The sequence below is a fragment of the Orcinus orca genome, chromosome 7, assembly GCF_937001465.1.
Source record: "Orcinus orca chromosome 7, mOrcOrc1.1, whole genome shotgun sequence".
Classification (NCBI taxonomy): domain Eukaryota; kingdom Metazoa; phylum Chordata; class Mammalia; order Artiodactyla; family Delphinidae; genus Orcinus; species Orcinus orca.
Window position 1 is genome coordinate 75,108,785 of NC_064565.1, and position 20,684 is coordinate 75,129,468.

General features: G+C 33.4%; 1 protein-coding gene across 3 annotated transcripts in view; it reads left to right on the forward strand.

Moving 5' to 3' along the window:
* GULP1 (GULP PTB domain containing engulfment adaptor 1) overlaps nt 1-4,142 on the forward strand; it is a 273,282-nt gene extending 269,140 nt beyond the window's left edge. For all 3 annotated transcript variants that reach the window (XM_033400258.2, XM_033400261.2, XM_004276921.3), the window contains one exon: nt 2,166-4,142. In XM_033400258.2, the coding sequence (XP_033256149.1) occupies nt 2,166-2,237 (72 nt within the window). In that variant the 3' untranslated portion in view covers nt 2,238-4,142. The remainder of the gene's footprint in view (nt 1-2,165) is intronic.
* The last annotated feature ends 16,542 nt before the right edge of the window (nt 4,143-20,684 follow it).

Genomic DNA, 20,684 nt, shown 5'->3' on the forward strand with positions numbered 1-20,684 from the left:
AATATATCTAATACATTAAATAAGTTATATATAATATATAGTTATTTATATTAGTATTAATTTTTTTTAATTTATAGGTAGAAAAGAGGGAGACTCAAAGGACATACTTCAACATGTTAATTGTTGCATATGAGTTTTTTTCTTCCTTGATATGCTTTTCTCCATGTTTCAAAGTAAGAAAGTGCAATTGGGGAAAGTATTTTATATAAAAATATATTTTTAATAATATATCAATAATAAGATCATTATTTTGTGTGATATGAGTTTATGATAGTTTCCATCACTACGTAAGTTGAATAAGCCTTATTTTCATTCAGACGTTTAAAATTCAAGAGGATATGGAAACCTTAGAAGGATTTAGAATGCATTAAGTCATGACTTACTAAATGAGGTCTAGAAGGAAGGGTCAGAAAATGTGTGGGAAATTTTAAGGGGAAAGAAAACCAAGGAGCCATATAACAATGTGTCTGTCAAAAGGGATAATTAATCTAAGATGACTCCTAAAGAATCCTTATAAAAACATGGAGATATTCTTGTAAGTGATATACAAACATTTTTTGTTGAAACAATGACCCCTATTTTACTTTGATTACTATTCTGCCTTTCATATACTGATAACACATTGATAAATAGTATTTTCAGGGTAACTGAAGTGATAGTGGTTTAATTTCAGAATGAACTGATTAAAAAACAATGGTAAATCTTTCCAAAGGTAATTTATATCCACATTACTTACCTATCTATCTGTCTATCTATCTATCTATCTGATATTCCAGAAGATGACATAGTACATAGATCCTCAGATATCCAAATAAAATATTTTAAAAAGCAGTTTATTTACAATATTTTCAGTTTAAAGTATTGACTTTTCTGAGTATTTGGCGGCTGTTTTAAAAAATATGCATACATGTGGCAAAATATTTCTCTTGTGACCAGAATAGGCTTTTAAAACAATGGTAAGTACTCTGACTTTTACTTAACTAAATATAATTTGTATTCCAAGTACCGAGAAGTACTTTTGAAAAACCCTTAAAGTGATGGCATTGCCGTGTGGTCTTTTGCTTAGGCATAATGAAGAGTGTTCTTTAAACATTAACAGCGAAAAAGGTGTGGCTTGTATTTTGTAATGATTTTCTTCCTCTATATCATAATGTTTACATTGGATTTATAGTAAGTACATTAAATACTGGTTCTAAATGAAAGTAACTTGAGGAAATGCAAATAGATATGCAATTGGCTAACACACGAGTAGATACCATCTAATCAAACAAAACACAAAGCAGAACAGAGGACAAAAGCCTTCTCTTAGAGAGAGATTTTCTTTTCCTCAGGAATAGACTTTTGTCTACATTTCATTTTATGAGCAAGGATGGGGATGGGGAAGGTGGTAAGACCAGAGATGGCCCATAGTTCAACTACCTTGTACAGAAAAGAAGAGAGCTGGGGAGTAGAGAAGGACAAACATCTTTACCACTAACTTTTAACTCAAAAATCTTCAAAAAAATTTTTTCATGGCAATTGGGTACTTGGTCTCAATAAATCAAAAGAAATTTAACTTCTAGAAGCATCTAAAACATGCTAGAGGTGAGTGGAATTCAAAGCAATAATTTGCAGCTACAAGGCTAGTAGAGGAAGCTTTCTCCATGGCGAAGTGGTCTGCAGTCCTGTGTTACACATAGGATACAGCATTGCATTTAGGGAATACAATGCAATTTATTTTACCAGGCTCTGGATAGTGGTAACCAAGAAGAAAAGGTGAAAACTATCAGGCTGTCATCACCTTGAGGTCTAGCTATCTTACTTATATGAATATTGACCTTTAAAGCCAAGGGATTTAAGCAACAGTAGAATGACATAAAGTAGACTTCACTGAAAAGAAACATTTAAGTCTTAAAATTACTTAATTCCACATATTTCTGTTTTCTTCTATCTCTTATGCATGCTAACCTCATGTATATTTAAAGCATTTAAAATGCTAATGGGTATAAAAGCATTTGATAAAAATTTGACAAGCCAACATCATTTGACATATAATTGTTTCTTAGTTGATCAAAACATGAAGATTTCAACTTCTGCTCATACTCTCTTTCATTTACGGGTTTTTTTTTTTTTTTTTTTTTTGCTATGAGCATTTCCTATTTTAATGATTTTACTTTATTTTGCAGGAGGGGTTCAAAATGGGACTAACTCTTGAAGGCACAGTATTTTGTCTCGACCCGTTAGACAGCAGGTGCTGATGTCAAGAACAAGAGGTCTTGAATCTGTTAAATTTGTTTTGTATACATATCTATTATTCATTATTACTTATGACAGGTATTATACATGTACCAATATATTTTTGAATCTCATAACTTTCTGAAAATTATTTCAGTAAAATTTCCTCATACTTTCACTGTTGAACTGTAGCATTTTGTTTTAAAAACAACTCACTGTAAAGTAAATCATACTTTTATGTTCCTTTCTGTTTGTTTGTAGAAGAATTTATAATTGAAAGACAAATTATCCAAATATCTGCCTGTGTCTGAGCTCTAAACAATTAGCTTCTTCAAATTTAAGTTCATTCTCTAGGATGCTAGTTTATTACTGATTTCCCAAAAGCCATACCTTAAAGATACCTTTCAGAGTCCTGAAGAGATACACCAATGCTAAACTAAATATGTTCTATATTCAAACCAATAGACATGTTACCATTCATTAGACAGATGTCATTTTATGTATGAAATGTTGTTCATATTATTGGGAAAATGTAAACTTTGAATATAATACCACCAGATCATTTTAGCAGGTAAAATAACAAAAATATAAATTCCAATAATAATTAAACTAAATGTATTTAGAGTACTTATTAGTATAAGCAAGGTAATAATGTTAGTTATTGTTATCAGCTACACTCTAAATATTTATTTCATAAATAAAGATTGTGGAACAAATGAAAATTTGCTATTTACAAAACACTTAAAATAAAATTTAATTTCTAATGAGATAAGTTACATTACTAAACATCATCTGATCTGAAGTTTCTGAAAAAAACATTTGGAATATATGCTGTCTGTAGTTGCAGTATCTATTACCCATATATACTTTACCAAATATATTTTTTCTGAACTGAATAAGACTATCCTTCCTATATTTTCTCCTTTGATAAAGATATTTTCTCACCAAAGTTTATTTTGTGATGACCCATTAGTTTTGATACTGTTAAAAATCTATGGCACCTGTTCTTTATGAATTATCAACATTATTTAGCAAATTTAATTTGTATCTGTTTTGTTAAACTCAGAATCTCATTTTTCACAAAAATGAAATTGCTGCTCAGTTTAGTCTTTAACATGAACAATAACATTTTCTTGCAGCTGATTCTTGATGTGCTGATGAACTCTGACTTTTAAAAATGTTTGTTTCTTACACCTTTGCCCATTATGTAACAGACTGTAATTTGTACTGAGTGCAGCAAAATTTATGGTCAAATTTATAATTTGGTTCATCACATTATAAGAAAAAAATTAAATTAATGAAAATATGAGCTTAGATTGAGGGTAGATCTCAAAAATGTTTCTTTTCCTTTAGTCATGGGAATTTTCTTCACGTGCTAAAGGTACATTTTCACTAGGAACAGAAATCAAATAGGCTTATGCAATATTATATTTGTATGTATCCCCATAATGTTCTGTGGTGTATATAAGCCTTCTTGTTTGCTTTCTGTTATCTGCTAAGTTGTACCTTAATTAGAGGGTAGTATATGTTTCATAAAGAAGAGTCTTTATAATTTTGTTTGTCATATAGTATTTCGGAATTTGTATAATGAGGATGTTTAGAAGCCATATCAATGGCTTTTTTTAACAGATAGAATTTGTATTTTTATTGTACTTTATAAAGCTTTGTGTAATAGGTATATATTTAGTGGCGATTTATTATCAATGGTAACACAATAGAGTACTTTGCACATTTAAAATACGTTATTGTACCAATTTTCAATGGTAATTAGTTCTGCTACTGGCATGATTAAATAGTATATAATTGGTCATTAATTATGAACATTTATTTCACCAGTGCATTTTTATGAAGATACAGTTGCAAATTGTATTTCTATGTAAACTCAATGATATGTTTGATTTTGCTGAGAATAAATGATTTTAAATAAATTAAATTGTATAATTTATATTTGTATATATAACTCATTAAATAACCTCTAATTAATTTAGACACATTCTGAAGCTAATTTCATGCCAGATTTTCCTGGTCATAGATTGGTGCCAAAAGAAAGACAGAAAGAGAAAGAAGAAAGCAGAACAAGACTTTAACTTCATTTCTTACAGCCCACACACATTTTAGCTTTATGATCCAACATAATTCAGTTGTGAAAACAATGGATTTCATCCTGCTGGTGAGAGAGGTCATAGTTTGGTTCCTTTCACCAGAAGCATCTGGTGTAATAACTGTATTACGTAAATATCTCTTTTCAGAATGGAGAGCCTTTTTAAGCTAGTAATACAAAGGGTATCTTGGCTGGTAGTCTTAAAAAGGTGGACTTGATAATAGAATTTGAGTGGTGGCTAATTAGAATATCATGAAGTTTTGAGTCTACTCAAAACACAATGTTAAGTATTTTAATGGTACACAGGACTCACATGCACAGTTTTGCACACCAATGAACAATTCATCCATCTGTTCACTAAAATTCATTTATTACTCTATGTGAATATCATGTATTAGGTGTGTAGGAAAACATCTCATAAGTTTGCTAACATACATTGTTAAATTGAAGGCGACAAGATCCCTGTCTTCAGTTAGTTCATTGTCGTAAAGGAAAAGTAAGGCAAATATTTGAATTAATAAATGAAAACCTATATGTATTAAAGTACTGTGTGAACCAAAAATTTCCTTTAGAATATTAATATTTAACTATGTTTAAATTTGGGTACCTAGCACTGGCTACTGTCTATAATGTTAGATATCCAGTGTGAAGCTTATGAAGACAGGCCAATGACAATAATTTTCTTCACCTCTTCCTGTTTCTTGTATTTTGGATTTGATTTTTTTTTAAATTTTAGTCACATTATGGGAATTCATTCTCAGATAGAACTTCTGATAGATTTTTGTGTTGATGCATTTCTAAATACTGACTTTTGTTTTTACTCCTTTTGATGTTACTTAACATAACCATGAAAAAAACCTGGCTGTTAATATTTTTCTGTTCCAGTGTTTCCATCTATAGTTCCAAATTCAATATTTATTCATGATTTGGGGTTTCAGCCTCTGTTAAATTTTTTGAAGAATCTTGGACTCAATTTTGACAACTAAAACCCAGACTCCACCCAAACTACACTCTTTACGAGCAGTTAACACACTGTTGATACGGTCATGGCTAGTATTACCCTCAGACCCCTGTGTCTCATGCAGGAAGTGCCTAATTTAAGTGTCCTCACCTTCCTATATAACCTCAGACGACTGTCTCAAGAACTTCCCCTTCCAACAGCCATTTCATAAATTCGACCCAAACCTTAATTTTTATACACTCGTTCCATGTCTTGACCTTATGTTATTAAGATCCAAATGTAACCCACTTATAGAATTCTCTCCCTCAAAACGTATTTCTCTGGAATTCATCTGAAGTGGGATTCCCTTACTCTAGTGAGGAGACCACCTCTTAAAATAATGTATGGTCTTCTATTTCTTTACTTTCAAGTGCATTTTTATGAAATTGGGTATTATTTAAATAGCAGAAGACATTGCCTTTCTCTGAATTCATTTATTTCCACTCTAGTTCATTGATCTTAAGACACACTAATTCCAAAATCATAGTTAATAATATACAAAGGATGGCATACTTAAGAAGTTGAGTTTGAAAGCTCACTTTGATTTTTTCTGATAAAAATTTATCACTACATGATAAATTGAAATAGCTGAATTTCTTATTTCTGTATCACTAACATTGGGTTTTGTGTGAGCTAATAGTACCACTACAACTGTGTAACTAAAACTTTGCTTATATAATTACCTTATATTTACCTTTAGCCACATTTTTGGTGTTTATTCAGATGCACACTCAAAATTCATTGAGCCAAACATTTCCAGTTTGCGAGCAGCTCTATAGGCACTTTGGAACTTGCATCAGACTTTTAAATGTTGCTGTTTTCATTAAAGGGAGTCTGGCTAGAAGTTGTAGGAGATACCTTCTTAAAAGAATTCCCCAGTACGCGCAGGACCTAATTAAGTTCTCTGTTAAAGGACATTCTGAAATCTCATAGCATTTTCTCTGTAACTTTTAGTTTATCAACTTGTCATTATTAATATATTTTGCAAAAATCAATAAAATACTGTCTTGGAAACATCATTTAAATATATTTTTAATAAAGTATTTTTTTTAACTTTTCTATTTGTTTAATAAAGTTTTTTTAAAAAAACTTTTCTGTTTATCCTCCAGAAATCTTAATGAAGTATTGCTTTGACAGTTTTGTATCTTCTTTGGTGCCACGCACAACACTTTACCCATAAAGCGTTCAGTAAAAGGTTAAATGATTCTTTAGCATGTTTCTTGCTAATGATGTGAACTAAAACTTCTTATGCTCCCTGTGAAAGAAAAGAACAACATGCCTTCCAAGTAAATCTTAAGAGAAGATAACCACTTTGTCCTTTCTGATAAAATCTTTACCAGTATTTTAACTTTTATCTTATGTAGCAATGACCTGCTAAATAAAGACCTTGACATTCGCTATGAGCATCTATTAATCACCATAGATTCATAGACTAAGGAAATCTGGCTCACTCAAGGGAGGAAAAACAATTGACTGTTGTTTATATTAATTATGTTAATATTGATTTTTATTAATTGATTATTATAGCTTCAATGAGACTGTGAGGACTCAAAGATGAATGTTTTATAATTAAGGGGCATTGCCTGGACTCAGAGAGTGAAGAACTATATTTGTTGAGCATGTGAGTTAAAGAATGATAGGTAAAGATTCAAACTGCATCTTTCCTTGAATCCCATGTTGTGGTCACACAGTTTTCATTGGCCTTAAATATTTTTAAGTTCATTTATTTGTCCTTAGTTTTTTATTGTCCTCTTACTTCAAATGACATTTCATAGGAACATTTTGGGGCCCTTCCCAGTTGCCTACTCCCTCCCCTCTGTCTGGCTAGGCTGCTATGTTCTATTCTGTTCTGAAGGTCACTTGTTCCAGTTGAAATAGCTGTCTGGATGGACTGGAAATAATCCAGATACTGGTTCTTTCCTGCAAAGAAAGCAAAGAAAGATGTTTGTTTCTTGGCTACATTTTGATAGAAAAAAATAAAAGAATTTTATGGCTAAGTCTATTAATAGTTGAAAAAATTAATGTAGCTCTGGGACTAATTTAAAAGTGTTACTATTTTCCATTGCTTTGTGTCATTTTGTTTTTTTATATACTTTTAAAATTTAATATGAATATCATTTAATAATTGGTATTAAATAGGAAGTGTCTTTTTAACAGAAAAGAAAACAGAAAAGTTTTTTTAAAAAACTTAGAAAAGTTAAAAAAATACTTTACTAAAAATATATTTAAATGATGTTTCCAAGACAGTATTTTATTGATTTTTGCAAAATATATTAACACTTCCTATCATACATGTAGGAAGTGTATGAACGCAGAGAGATTTTGGCAAAGATTCAGCTTAAACTAACTTCTGTCACACACATACACAAGCGTATGCACTTCATTTAGCTATTTAGTTTTCCATTTATTTTATTCTTGGTATCTGCATTCATTAAAAAAAAAAAAAAACCCAAACTTGTACTCGACAGTACAAGGAATAGGAGGAGACAGATGGTGGGAGACAGATAGTGGGGAGATAGTCATAAATGTTCAGACATGCCAACTAACCACATGTGACAAAGTGACTATGCACAGATACCTGACCTGTTCATTTTTCAGAAAACTTAGACCATTTGCAGGCTAGGGAGTAATAAGTATGATGCAATTATGTAAAAAGCTGTTTCTACAGTAATTCCTCTTTAATTCCCCTTGGTTCTCTGGTAATGCCTCCATTTTTCATCTTTTCTACATAAAAGGATTTAAAAAGGAAAATGCCAGGCTTCCCTGGTGGCACAGTGGTTGAGAGTCTGCCTGCCGATGCAGGGGACACGGGTTCGTGTCCCGGTCCGGGAAGATTCCACCTGCCGCGGAGCGGCTAGGTCCGTGAGCCATGGCCGCTGAGCCTGCGCGTCCGGAGCCTGTGCTCCGCAACGGGAGAGGCCACAACACTGAGAGGCCCGCGTACCACAAAAAATAAATAAATAAATAAAAAGGAAAATGCCTGAAGATAAGCTGGACACTTCTTTCATGACTTCCTGCTATCCATGGCTATTAGAAAAACATATATCACTTTCTTAGAATCACTTCATTTTGAAAATCTCTCAACTATACGTTATGTGAATTTTTAAGTAATTAAAAAAAAATTACTCCTGTAAACTGCATTTACTTTAAAACAACTCAGTCTGATCTATAGGGAAACACTGAACTAGGATTTAAAATTTCATACTGTGATATGACACGGTTATAACTCTAGACAGATCTTTGACTTTGGGAAAGTCATGTAATGGGGTTCATAACATTCCTGAACTTTAGCTATTCTTGGCGTAAAAGGAAGGAAGTTCTCCAAATAAACCAAAGTTTAAAAAAATTGTCATAGAAAGCAATATTTTGTCTTTTATTTACATACCAGTTATAAATAAATATTGAATCAATGAATCCTAGGTAAATGATGCATCTGACTGTCCAAAATCCCTTAAAAAAGGACAGCAGAAACAATATCAAAGCACAAGTATTCTTAAATATGTTTACATGGAGTCAAATATTTAGATTCACAGAGATATGTACTGCTTTTCTCCACAAGTTTTATAATGAAGCTTCATATGTGAGAATGTGAATACTAGAATATTTTCTTGAAATGTATTCAAATAAAACTTGCCTTTGACATATGTTGTATTACACTCCTTTGTGTCACTTTTTTGGTAAAGTTTTTCTTATCACTGTACCTATAAAAAAAAGAAACACAGAGAACATAAAAATCCCCAGCATGCCTGTTAGATCTTCCAAAGGCACCAACTGCGTTTCTCATCACTCTGTATCCCTTCCTTAAGGCTTAATCACAGATCTGAAACTAGAGAAAACAGCTGTCCTTGAAAACCACAGGAGCTTGAGCATTTATTTTTGCCATGCAAATTGAGCAAATCTGTACAAACCTTTCAAAGTTATCTTGCCAAAAAACTCTAAAGCAGTACCTCTTTCTTAGAAAACAGTTCAATTTTTTTTAAAAGAAACAATTAAAACTGTCTATATGATCAAATAAATTAATTAGAAAGTTTGTACACACAATGTCAATAAGACCATGGAAAGCACATGAGTCATATGACCTAGCTGAGTTTATTTAGAATACACACACTTACAAAAATTTGGGATTCCATCAAAACCAGATTGTTTCCTGTACTGTTCCTCAACTAAAAATTAGAAGGTCAAAGGAAACTTGTATAAAAATGTCCCAAAAAGCAATGCATGAAAATTGTCTAACAACTAACAAAACAAAATTAATGGAAAAGTAAAAGGAAGACCATGTTTTATCATTTTGAATTTTATATGTTAAAGGCTGTTCAACAGTGTTTTTATATCATATAATATGTAATATTGACTTGCATGTAATACCACTTATATTGTCCTTTAACAATTATCAGGAAAATTGCTATAGCAAATTCATTTTTCAGATGTATAATAAAACAGTGTAACTAGGATTTAAAAAGCACAGAGAGCTATTTTGGAATGTGCTTGCTCTCAAGAAAGGCCAAGCGAGATTAAAATAAATGCATTAATTGATTATTGTTCTTCATGAGAATGAGCAATTTCAAGTAGAGAGAAACTTCAGCTCTGTTTCAAAAGGTCAGCAGTCATGGTATTTAAGAGGAAAATTGAAGTATTTTTAAACTTAAGACAGATGCTTTATGTTAAAAGGCTTCTCTGATGAAGTCCTTTTGTGCTGACTGGAGTCTGTTCTCCTAGGTGGGTAAAGACTGAAAGAAAAAACAAGTTATTGCCCTTCACTGATTCTTTTATGTGACTTAACTGCACATATTTTGAAGAGACAATTGAAATTTCTGCACCCTGGATGCATCTCCACTCTGACTATACTCCCTTTCCAGCAAGAGAAGTCTCTATCTCTCTCCCTCAAAAAAAAAAAAAACTGGAAAAATGTTAGAGACATATTTCTTTTTTCTTTCGTTTCCTAAAGGCTAAAACATCAAAAGAAAACCATCTAAATAATGAATATATACTGGCAAGAATAATGTATATTTATGACTGCCAAAATTTCAAGATTACTGATACAGATTGTGGTATGTCTATGTGGCCAGAAAGATCATTGTGAGATGAACAATCTTTTCCATCCAGCAGTCATCACAGAATATTTCTTGGTGTATGTGAAACCACAAATACATCAGTGGGAACTTACTCGTGTGGAAATATTGTAGTCAAACCACTAATCATGGCAGCCAGATTTCCCAGAATAAAGCAGTTGCTCTAGAAATTATGCCAACTGCTTGGGTTAAAAATATGGTTTCAAAATTGCAGATCAGCATAATATGGAAAAGTTATTAGCAAACTACAGAATGTGGCTCTAAAGTAGACTGTTGAACAGCAATTTCATGCTGCCTTTTTTTCTTAGATATAGCCTCAAAAGAGAGTTGCAAACAATATCAGTTATACATTTTAGTCAAGCTTATTGCATCTAAATATCTCTATTCTGCCTAAAGAAATAGGAATCACAAATTATGAAAGACTTTTGTATAGATTATAGATCACCATATAGAAAAATTTTATTCTAATTTTAAAGTACATACTTATTCAGATGTTCTCATAATATTATTCTTGACTTTATTGAAACTTCATCATAATTATAAATTAGTATGAATTAGAGCCAAGGCAATTATGGATGTAGAAAAATGTGATTTCTATTTATTTATAGCAATATTCCAGACAGATTCAGCTTGAGAGGCAGAGAGGTCCACTATATTTAAGCTTTTGTAAGAACTTCAAATTTTGAAAAACAAATAAAGTACAATAAATATGTGTATATTCATTAAATGTGTTTGTTTTCATATCAAGATTTTGTGAAAATAAATTTGCAAAATGAGTTTCTATTTCTTAATTTTAATGTATGTATTTAATGCTACATATTGTTAATTTGTTCTACACAAGATTTTTAAGTTAGCTTACCCATATAAGTGATGCTTTTTTCTGAACCCATATTAATTTAGCTCTACATATGGTACTATTGACAAAAAACTTTATTCAGTATCTTCCATTGAGTTATTTCAGTAGAACAGAAGCCATCTATTAGTGCTGTGATAAAAGGATCATTTACTATCAACTGTTCTAGCTTAGGTTTTTTCCCAGAGTACATGAAGTGTTATGGATAATTTGGCAGAAACTTCTGATTACTATGTCATAATTCTTTATTCCTATATTTGTGAAAGCACAACATGGACTAGTGGGTTTCTATGTGAATAGCCTAAAATCCACAAGTTGTAGATATCCTATTAAAATATAGAGTTCAAATATCAAATCATGTGGTTCAAAATGCATTAAAGACTTAGGTGTAAGACCTGAAACCATAAAACTTCTACAAAAAAACATACATAGTAAGCTCTTTGACATTGGTTTAGTAGGTTTTTGTTTTGTTTTGTGTTTTTGTTTTTTGTCGTTTTGTGGGGGGAGGGGAAATCTGTCTCCTCAGACAAGAGAAACAAAAGCAAAAATAAACCAATGGGACCACATCAAGCTAAAGCTTTTGCAGAGCAGAGGAAAACTATCAACAAAATGAAAAGACCACCTACTGAATGTGAGAAGATATTTGCAAACAATATATCTGATAAGGGGTTAATATCCAAAGAACTCATACCACTCAACATCAAAAAAACAAACAACCTGATTAGAAAATGGGCAGAGTATCTGAATAAACATTTTTCCAAAGAAGACACAGATGACTTCCAGGGACCTGAAAAGATGCTCAACATCACTAATCATCAGAGAAATGTAAGTCAAAACCACAATGAGATATCACCTCACACCTGTCAGAATGGCTATTATCAAAAAGACAATAAATGGGCTTCCCTGGTGGCGCAGTGGTTGAGAGTCCACCTGCCGATGCAGGGGACACGGGTTCGTGCCCCGGTCCGGGAAGATCCCACATGCCGCGGAGCGGCTGGGCCCGTGAGCCATGGCCGCTGAGCCTGCGCGTCTAGAGCCTGTGCTCCGCAACGGGAGAGACCATAACAGTGAGAGGCCCGCGTACCGCAAAAAAAAAAAAAAAAAAAAAGACAATAAGTAACACGTGTTGGTGAGGACTTGGAGACAAGGGAACTTTGTGCACTGTTGGTGGGAATATAAATTGGTGCAGCCACTACAGAAAACAATATGGAGCTTCCTCAAAAAGTTAAAAGTAGAACTACCATATCACCCAAAATTCCACTCCTGGGCATTTATCTGAAGAAAACAAAAACACTAAATTGAAAAGATATATGCATTCCTATATTCATTGTAGCATTATTTACAGTAGCCAAGATATGGAAGCACCCTAAATTCCCATCAATAGATGAATGGATAAAGGAGATGTGGTATGTATAAATATAGATATAGACAGATAGATAGATAGATAGATACACAATGGAATATTAGCCATAATGAAATCTTGCCATTTGTGACAACATGGATGGTCCTGGAAGGTATTAGGCTAAGTGAAATAAGTCAGACAGAGAAAAACAAAGACAGTAAGATTTCACTTTTGTGGGGAATCTAAAAAAGAAAGCAAATGAACAAACATAACAAAACAGAAACAGAGTTACAGATACAGAGAAGAAACAGGTGGTTGCCAGATGGGAGGGGTTGGGGAGAGGAAAGAAATAGGCGAGGGAGATTAAGAGGTACAGCCTTCCAGTTGCAAAATAAATGAGTCACAGCTATGAAATGTACAGTGTGGGGAATATATTCAATAACTATGTAATATCTTTGTATGGTAACTAGACTTGTGGTGATCATTTTGAAATGTACAAAAATATGGAAACACTATGCTTTGTAACAAGAACTAACATAGTATAGGTCAATTATACTTCAAAAACAAATAAACTCATAGAAAAATAGATCAGATTTGCAGTTACCAGTGGGGGGGATGGGGAACTGGATGAAGGCAGTCAGCAGGTACAAACTTCCAATTATGAGATAAATGAGTACTAAGGATGTAATATACAACACGATAAGTATAATTAACACTGCTTGATGTTAAATAGGAAAGTTAAGAGAGTAAATCCTAACAGTATGCACCACACAGAAAAATATTTTTTTTCTATTTAATTTTGTATCAATATGAGATGACAGATGTTCCCTAAACTCATTGTGCTAATCATTTCATGGTGTATGTCAGTCAAATCATTATGTTGTACACCTTAAACTTATACACTGCTGTATGTCAAATATATCTCAATAAAACTGGAAGAAAAAAATATTAAGTCATGTAATATACTTTGGATTGTGTTGGGTGTTTCGTTTTGTTTTGTTTTGTTGCTTATTGATTTCATGTGTTAATGTATGTTCCTCTAATTGTTAGTTGCAACTTTGGTTCTAACTTCTTTTTATAGTGGAAATTACATTCAAGCATAGAGATAACTTATTCAGGATGTGTTGTCTCCCCAAATTACTAATGTTAAAGTATTCTGAAGTGGACTTTGAAGCACCTTACTTGGATTAATGACTCTCAGAAAACAAAAGTATAAAATGTGAGGGCTTTGGCAGTTCTTGATGATATCTGCCTCTTCCTAACTAGAAATTCTATATTAAATAATAATATTTGGCTAAAATCCAAAATACTGTCAGTGCTGATTGCAGGCAAGGATGTAGTCCAATAGAAACTCTCATTCATTGCTGGTGAGAATGGAAAATTGTACAGCGACTTGGAAGACAGTTTGGCAGCTTCTTATAAAACTAAATACAGTCCTACCATTCGATTCAGCAAACATTCGCATGGGTATTTATCCAACTGACTTGAAAACTTATGGGTTTACATAAAAACCTGCATGTGAATGCTTATAGCAAATTTATTCATAATTGCCAAAAACTGGAAGCAACCAAGATATCCTTCAATAGGTGAATGTATAAACAAACTGGTACACTTGTGCAATGTACATCCATATAATACTACTAAAGGAGAAAAGAAATGTGCTATCAAACCACGAAAAGACATGGATGGACCTTAAATGCATATTTCTAACTGAAAGAAGTCACTCTGAAAAGGCTATGTACTTTATGATCGAAAGAATATGTTATTATGGAAATGGCAAAACTATAGCCGTAAAAAGATGTGTTTGCTAAGGGCTTGGGGAATGGGAGATGATTTAATAGACGAAGCATAAAAAACAATTTAAGGCAGTGAAACTATTTTGTCTGATACTATAATGATAAATAAATGACACTGTGCAGCACAAGACTGAACCCTAATGTATGAAAAATATTTTAAATCACTTAGGATATTGGGAGATCCCAGGATGAAATGCAGAATGTAGCAAAACAATCTAACTGTATTACAAGTGTTTGAAACAAGTTCACTGAAAGGGGAGGGAGTAAATGTGCTGGCCTAAGTAAACTTGCAGATGAGTGGGGTCTGCAAGACTAAAGGCAAAGGGAACTGTCCATAAGCAATATGCTCTAGATGTTAAAGTTGTTTCACATGGGGGTATGGATTAATAATTCTGATACCACTACACATGTATATTGGGATTAAACAATTAAGTGAACCTATGGCTAATGCTGATAACCAGGTTTCTCACTTTTGGAGTAGAAGATTACAGATAAGCAAGGGAATAAGGCTATGATGATCTATGTGGAAATGGATTCGATTTAGATATATCAGCAAAAACCCATTTTTAGCTTAATATAGATTCAAATAGTTACATATAGAAATATTTATAGATATGTGAGTATACACCAGTTAGTATACATACATATTGCTCCCTGCTTTGTCAGCTTAGAGGATCTAGAAGCAGTGACACCCTAGTAACAATGAGCACATATGTTACCTAGATCTCGGTTTCTAGTAAAAGGAACCAGGGCTCCTCCTTGAAAATTTGGGTGATTCTAGAATTTGGGGGAAAAAAATATACAAGATGAGTCTGGAGCATCTTGTAGTGCCTGAAAGTAAAGGGTTGGTTAAAAAGAAAAGAAAAGAGAAAAGAAAGAAAAGAAAAGAAAACCACAATGATGGAGTATATCAGAGGGACACAGGAGTCAACTGAAAGAGCTTCCAATGGCCAAAAACAGAAAAATTTGAGCAAGAAAATAAAGTAGAATTGGATCATGATCCAAAGTTAAAAATAAATATCCATGAGTTTATATTGATGTAAACAAGTGATTGAATAAATTAATAAATTGTGGAGAAAAGATAAATATGCCATACAGAAGAATTCCAAATTATTTGTATAGATACTTTGCCCTCAAGGGGGTGAAGCATAACTCCCCACTCCTTAAATGTGGGCTGTTTAGAAAGAAGCACAGCACAGTAAGGAAAGGTACAGCATCAAAGGGTACAGCATCAAAAGTTGGAAAAGTTAACTTTGCAGGGGAGAAACCTGATAGACACTACCTCTGACAGGTGATCAGGGTGCACATCAAAAGCAATCAGCCATGTTGATAGTATGTGCCCTTGAAATGATGTGATGAAAATGGCACTTTACCTTTGAGGACTTCCTCTCATAAAACCACAACCCCATCTAATCATGAGAAAAAAGCATCAGACAAATCAGAATAGAGGGCTATTCTACAAAACAGCTAACCAGTACTACTTAAAGCTGTCAAGGTCATCAAAAACTAGGGCAATGTGAGAAATTGTCACAGCCGAGAGGAACCTAAGGAGATACCACTCAATATAACGTGGTATCCTGGATAGGATCCTGGAATGGAAAAATGACATTAGGTTAAAACTAAGGAAATCTGAATAATTTGTGGACTTTAGTGAATAATAATAATACATCATTATTAGTCATTAATGGTGACAAATACACTATACAAAACAAGTTAATAATAGGGGTATATGTGTGCAGTACATGGGAATTACCTGTACTATCTTTGTGATTTTTCTGTAAATCTAAAACTATTCTGAATTAAAGTTTATTTTAAAGAATTTTAATAGCTTCTTGAGATATATAGCAACCTATATGTTTGCTGGCTAAAGTTTTTTTTATTAGTATAACACTCAAAATATTAAAAAAGCAAAATATAGATATTTAGAAGATATTAACTATTGAATGCCAGTTTTTCTCTAGACCTAAGCACTAGAGGAAATGTCCATTCGATCTGAAAAGTACAAGAGAAATGTGCATCAGAAATATAGAAGTGGTGATAAAACAGAATTGAGTGAGCATTAACTTTACATGAACTCAATAGAAGTATTAGATTTTTTAAGTTGTAGAAATGTTACAAAATGATATTTTCAACGCTATTCCAAAGATGCTATTTATTTCAAGAGTTAGTGTCTGCCAAGGGTAAATAAAGACATCTTGGGGATAAAAAAATAGTGTGGTACTTAATATACTTAAGGTTAAGCAGAAGGAAAGGCATATACATATACACATATATATATATACATACATATATACATACATATATATACATATATACATATACTGTTGTGTGGTCATAGATTAAAAATGCAAAAATAAAATCAATGAAAACAAATGAACATAATATTCATTCACAGCAGATGCCACATAAATACTTTGAGTAGAGCAATTTTTCTTTTTTTTGGTGGAGAGAAATATGAAAGTATAAACATAGCACATTATATATGCAACAATCATGGAATGGGTGTTGAATCAAGTCAAAGTGACTTCTACTTGTTGATTCTATTGAGTCAGTCAGTCCAGGCCGGGATACAATGTGTCAATAAGTGACCCCCAAGTATCAGAAGAGAACAAGAGCTTATTTTTCACTCACACTACATGTCCACTGCAAATGCTGCTTCTGTTTATCCCAAGGCAGATCCACTCCAGGCTAAAGAAGCTGTCCCTAACTGGGGCATTACCGATTGTGCGGTAAAAAGGAAAAAGGCGTGATGAGCTACTCACTGACTCAACAGTTGTGCTTGGCAGAGACACACAGTGCTGTTTCTCAGGAGTGAACACACATCATTTCATTGGCCAAAGCAAGTACAGGCCTACCCCTGAGTTCATCAGGAAAGGGATATAGAATGGGAAACTATAAAGAGGAAACCAAATTTTGCAAGTATTAATATAGTTCTTGATACTTACTAAATGCCTCTAATACTTATTAACTTTGTGACCTTAGGAAAAACACCTAGTATCTTAAGCTTCAGTCTCCTTACTAAAATATGAACAGTGTTTAGTCACAGAGTTAAGGATAAAATGAAACTGAATACATAAAGCCTCTAAATTAGCTAGGGACTAAATAAATGATAGCTATTATTATAAAAGTGTCAAATGAACACAGAGGTACTATTACAGCCATGAGATACTTATGCTTCAAATAAGTCTTAGGCAATAAAAATAAAGCAATAAGGAAATTAATATAAAAGTGCTTAGTCTTGTATTTCTTTTAATGTTTTATATATCATCAAGTGACTTAATAACAAATATTGTTTCACTATATATTTTCAGAATAATTTCATTTTGTCTGCTCCATAAAATGTTCTGCAATTTTGAGCTGCCTATTTGCTCCACATGATATCTTTAATGAAAGTGAGATTCAATCTTTCCAGGGTTGGATGTCCAGAGCTAAATAAATCATAGCAAGAGCTACATAATTGAAAACAGTAATGTTGGTCTTTTGAAGGGGTTACCCCTGCAATAGAGGCCATTGGCATGGCTTTTGAAATGGGTCTGTGTCTGCCAGAAATCTTTGTGCTGAGCATGGCTACAGAACCGAGAGTCCCACAAAGTATAACCCAGGTTGCCTTACTGGAAGCCAAAAAACTATGTGCTTTTTCTATGGTTTGAAATTTATCCCAAGGAGAATTCAAACCAAAACCAAACTTGGTTAAAATTCTTAAAAAATGTGAGTACTCAGGCAACTCAAATATGCTGAACTGTAAATGGCTGCTGACAAAGTGTCGGTCCAATTTTGCTTCATTGAACATGGTAGACATTGAGTAGAAAGTGATTATAGTTTGTTTAGATTATATTTTGCCCTTATTCTTCTTCCTCTTGAAAATTTGGATATTTGGTTTCCATGAGTCTACACTCTTCTAATACTCCCTTTTTGGCAAGTACAAATTCTTTCTCACTAATAAATATCCTCTCACATTCTTAAAGTTTTATCCACTTTTACTTGGATACTGTTAAATCTTTCCATTTAATGTGATATTTTGTGTGATATCATCTGCTTTTCCATCTAGCTTTTAAGTGCTTACTAACAGCAACTACAAAATATACTTTTTTATGACCTTCAGTGTCTAGCACAGTGTTGTTACAAATAGAATGTATTGATAAACATGTGTTTTGCTTTTGAACATTTTTATCTGCCTACTCATCATTTTTCTTGGTTTTGTTGCTGTCCTATACACAAAATGATAGTTTTCTTAAAAGATAATTATGGTTGAGGGTTGACCCACAGAAATATTTTATCAATTTTAACTGAGGAAACAAAAACAATTTAGAAATATTTTTGAGTCAGTCTATGCTAATAAGTGTACCTTGCTAATAAAGGCACAATTTAAATTTGTATTTGTCCTACATAATTTTCTAAAAATGTGTGTTTAAGGTATTCTGGGACTTGAAACCACCAAGCTGTTCTCCTTGCATAAAGGCAAAAGAGAGTACAGATACTTTCAGTAAAAATGTGGGAAGTTGGGTAAAAAAGGAAACGAGCATTATTAAAGGATGGATTACCCAGAATGGAAGATCTGGAGTAAACAATCCCAAATTGAGCTTTAAATCAGAGAAAAGAGGATGAATACAGGGGAGGTTGCTGAATTGGACAGTTTGAGCTGTAACTTAGTAAGGATCTCATTAGCTTTCACAACCAGGAGAAAAGATAAGCAGTGCAGCAGCTTTTTACATATGAATGAGCCTGAAGGTAAAATACCTCCCTTCTCCAGAGTCCTGGGAAGAAAACATGGTAAAAAGGGGCCTACGGCAATTCCAAGAATAAAAGAATCACCTAGGGAAAGATCACTTTGGAAGGTGTGGCACTGGGAGGTGAGAGTCAGTTTAACATGTTTTAAATATATACTAAAGTCATTCAGATGTAATAAAGTCATGGGATGAGTTTCCTGGCAGAAAAGAATCTGAGATGGATATTTGCATACAGATAGTTCACAGGGGATTGTTTTTTTTTTTTTGGTAATGACACCTATGCAGGAGTGAGGGAGCTGGACTGGGCAGAAGGAGATATTGAACTGTGATACAACAATGGCTTCAGTTATCCAACAGGGAGCTCTGGGGCTGGAATGACCCTTCTGAGATACTCCGAATTGAGGAAAGTGGGCTGTGCCTTCTCATGGATTAGTAATTATATGCAGTTTGCTTTGGAGTGAGGCAGTTAATTCAGGTGAGGCATCTCCCTTCGGCCAAAAGTAATTACTGGGGAAGAACTCAACTAGGAGCCGTTAGAAGGCGATGATTCTGGCAACTGAAGCATGAGTGCCTTGGAACATCCTAATGGAGGTATGTGGGTATATAAGTTTTTCCCATTTAGGAACAGTCCCTCCATGGTTTTTGTCGGTCTTTGTTTCATGAGGAAATATACTTGAGTAAGTTTAGTGGGAAAACCTAAAGCTCCCTCCTGTGCAGGTGGTATTTAGGAAGCAAATGATACTCATCACTATCTTCCACTACTATCCATTCTAAATTCCGTCATAGCTGGCACCATTTTCTGTGTAAATGCTCTCTCTAGTGGGGAAAACGAGACACTTATTCATGAGACTGAGCCTCTGGGTAGCATAATTTTTTAGTTTATAACTTCTATATTTGTATATTTTTGTTATGTTTGGTCATTAAAGGTATGTATTACACTGTGGAGGATGAATCTCTATGCTAACAAAAAATCATCTCCAGATTTGTACCTTAGGTGCATTGTCAAAAGGCCATCATGCTATCAGGAGTGCAGTTTTTGGATTATACAATATAGGATTGGACCAGTGGATCCCTTGGATACATACCCACTGCTGTCCCTTCTATTCTATAAAATAGGTCCCTTGGTCTGATGTGATGTTATTCAGGAATTCTTTGTCAATAGAACAAACTCTTTTTAAGCCCTGAAGTTTTGTAGGCAAGGAAGGTAAAACCATACCCAGAATATTTATCTACAATATTATAGTATAGATGGATTGCTGTGCCTTCCTTTGTAAAAGTGTTCCAATACAGTCAAGTTGCCATCAGATGCTACTTCTCCTCCTCAGAGAATGGTACCTATCTGGGGAATTTGAGACGTTTTCCATTGCTGAAAGATTAACATTTGGCAATGACAATGGCTAGATCAGCCTTAGTGAATGAGAGCCTAGGCTGCTGGACTATGCATTGCTTCCATCTCTGTCACCATGCTGCTCTGTTCTAGTACTTATTTTTCTGAAGACAGAAGCTGCTGATATCTACAGAAACTAGCCAAGTCATTCTGATGACTCAGATGTTTATTGCCATTTCCATGGCAATAACCCAC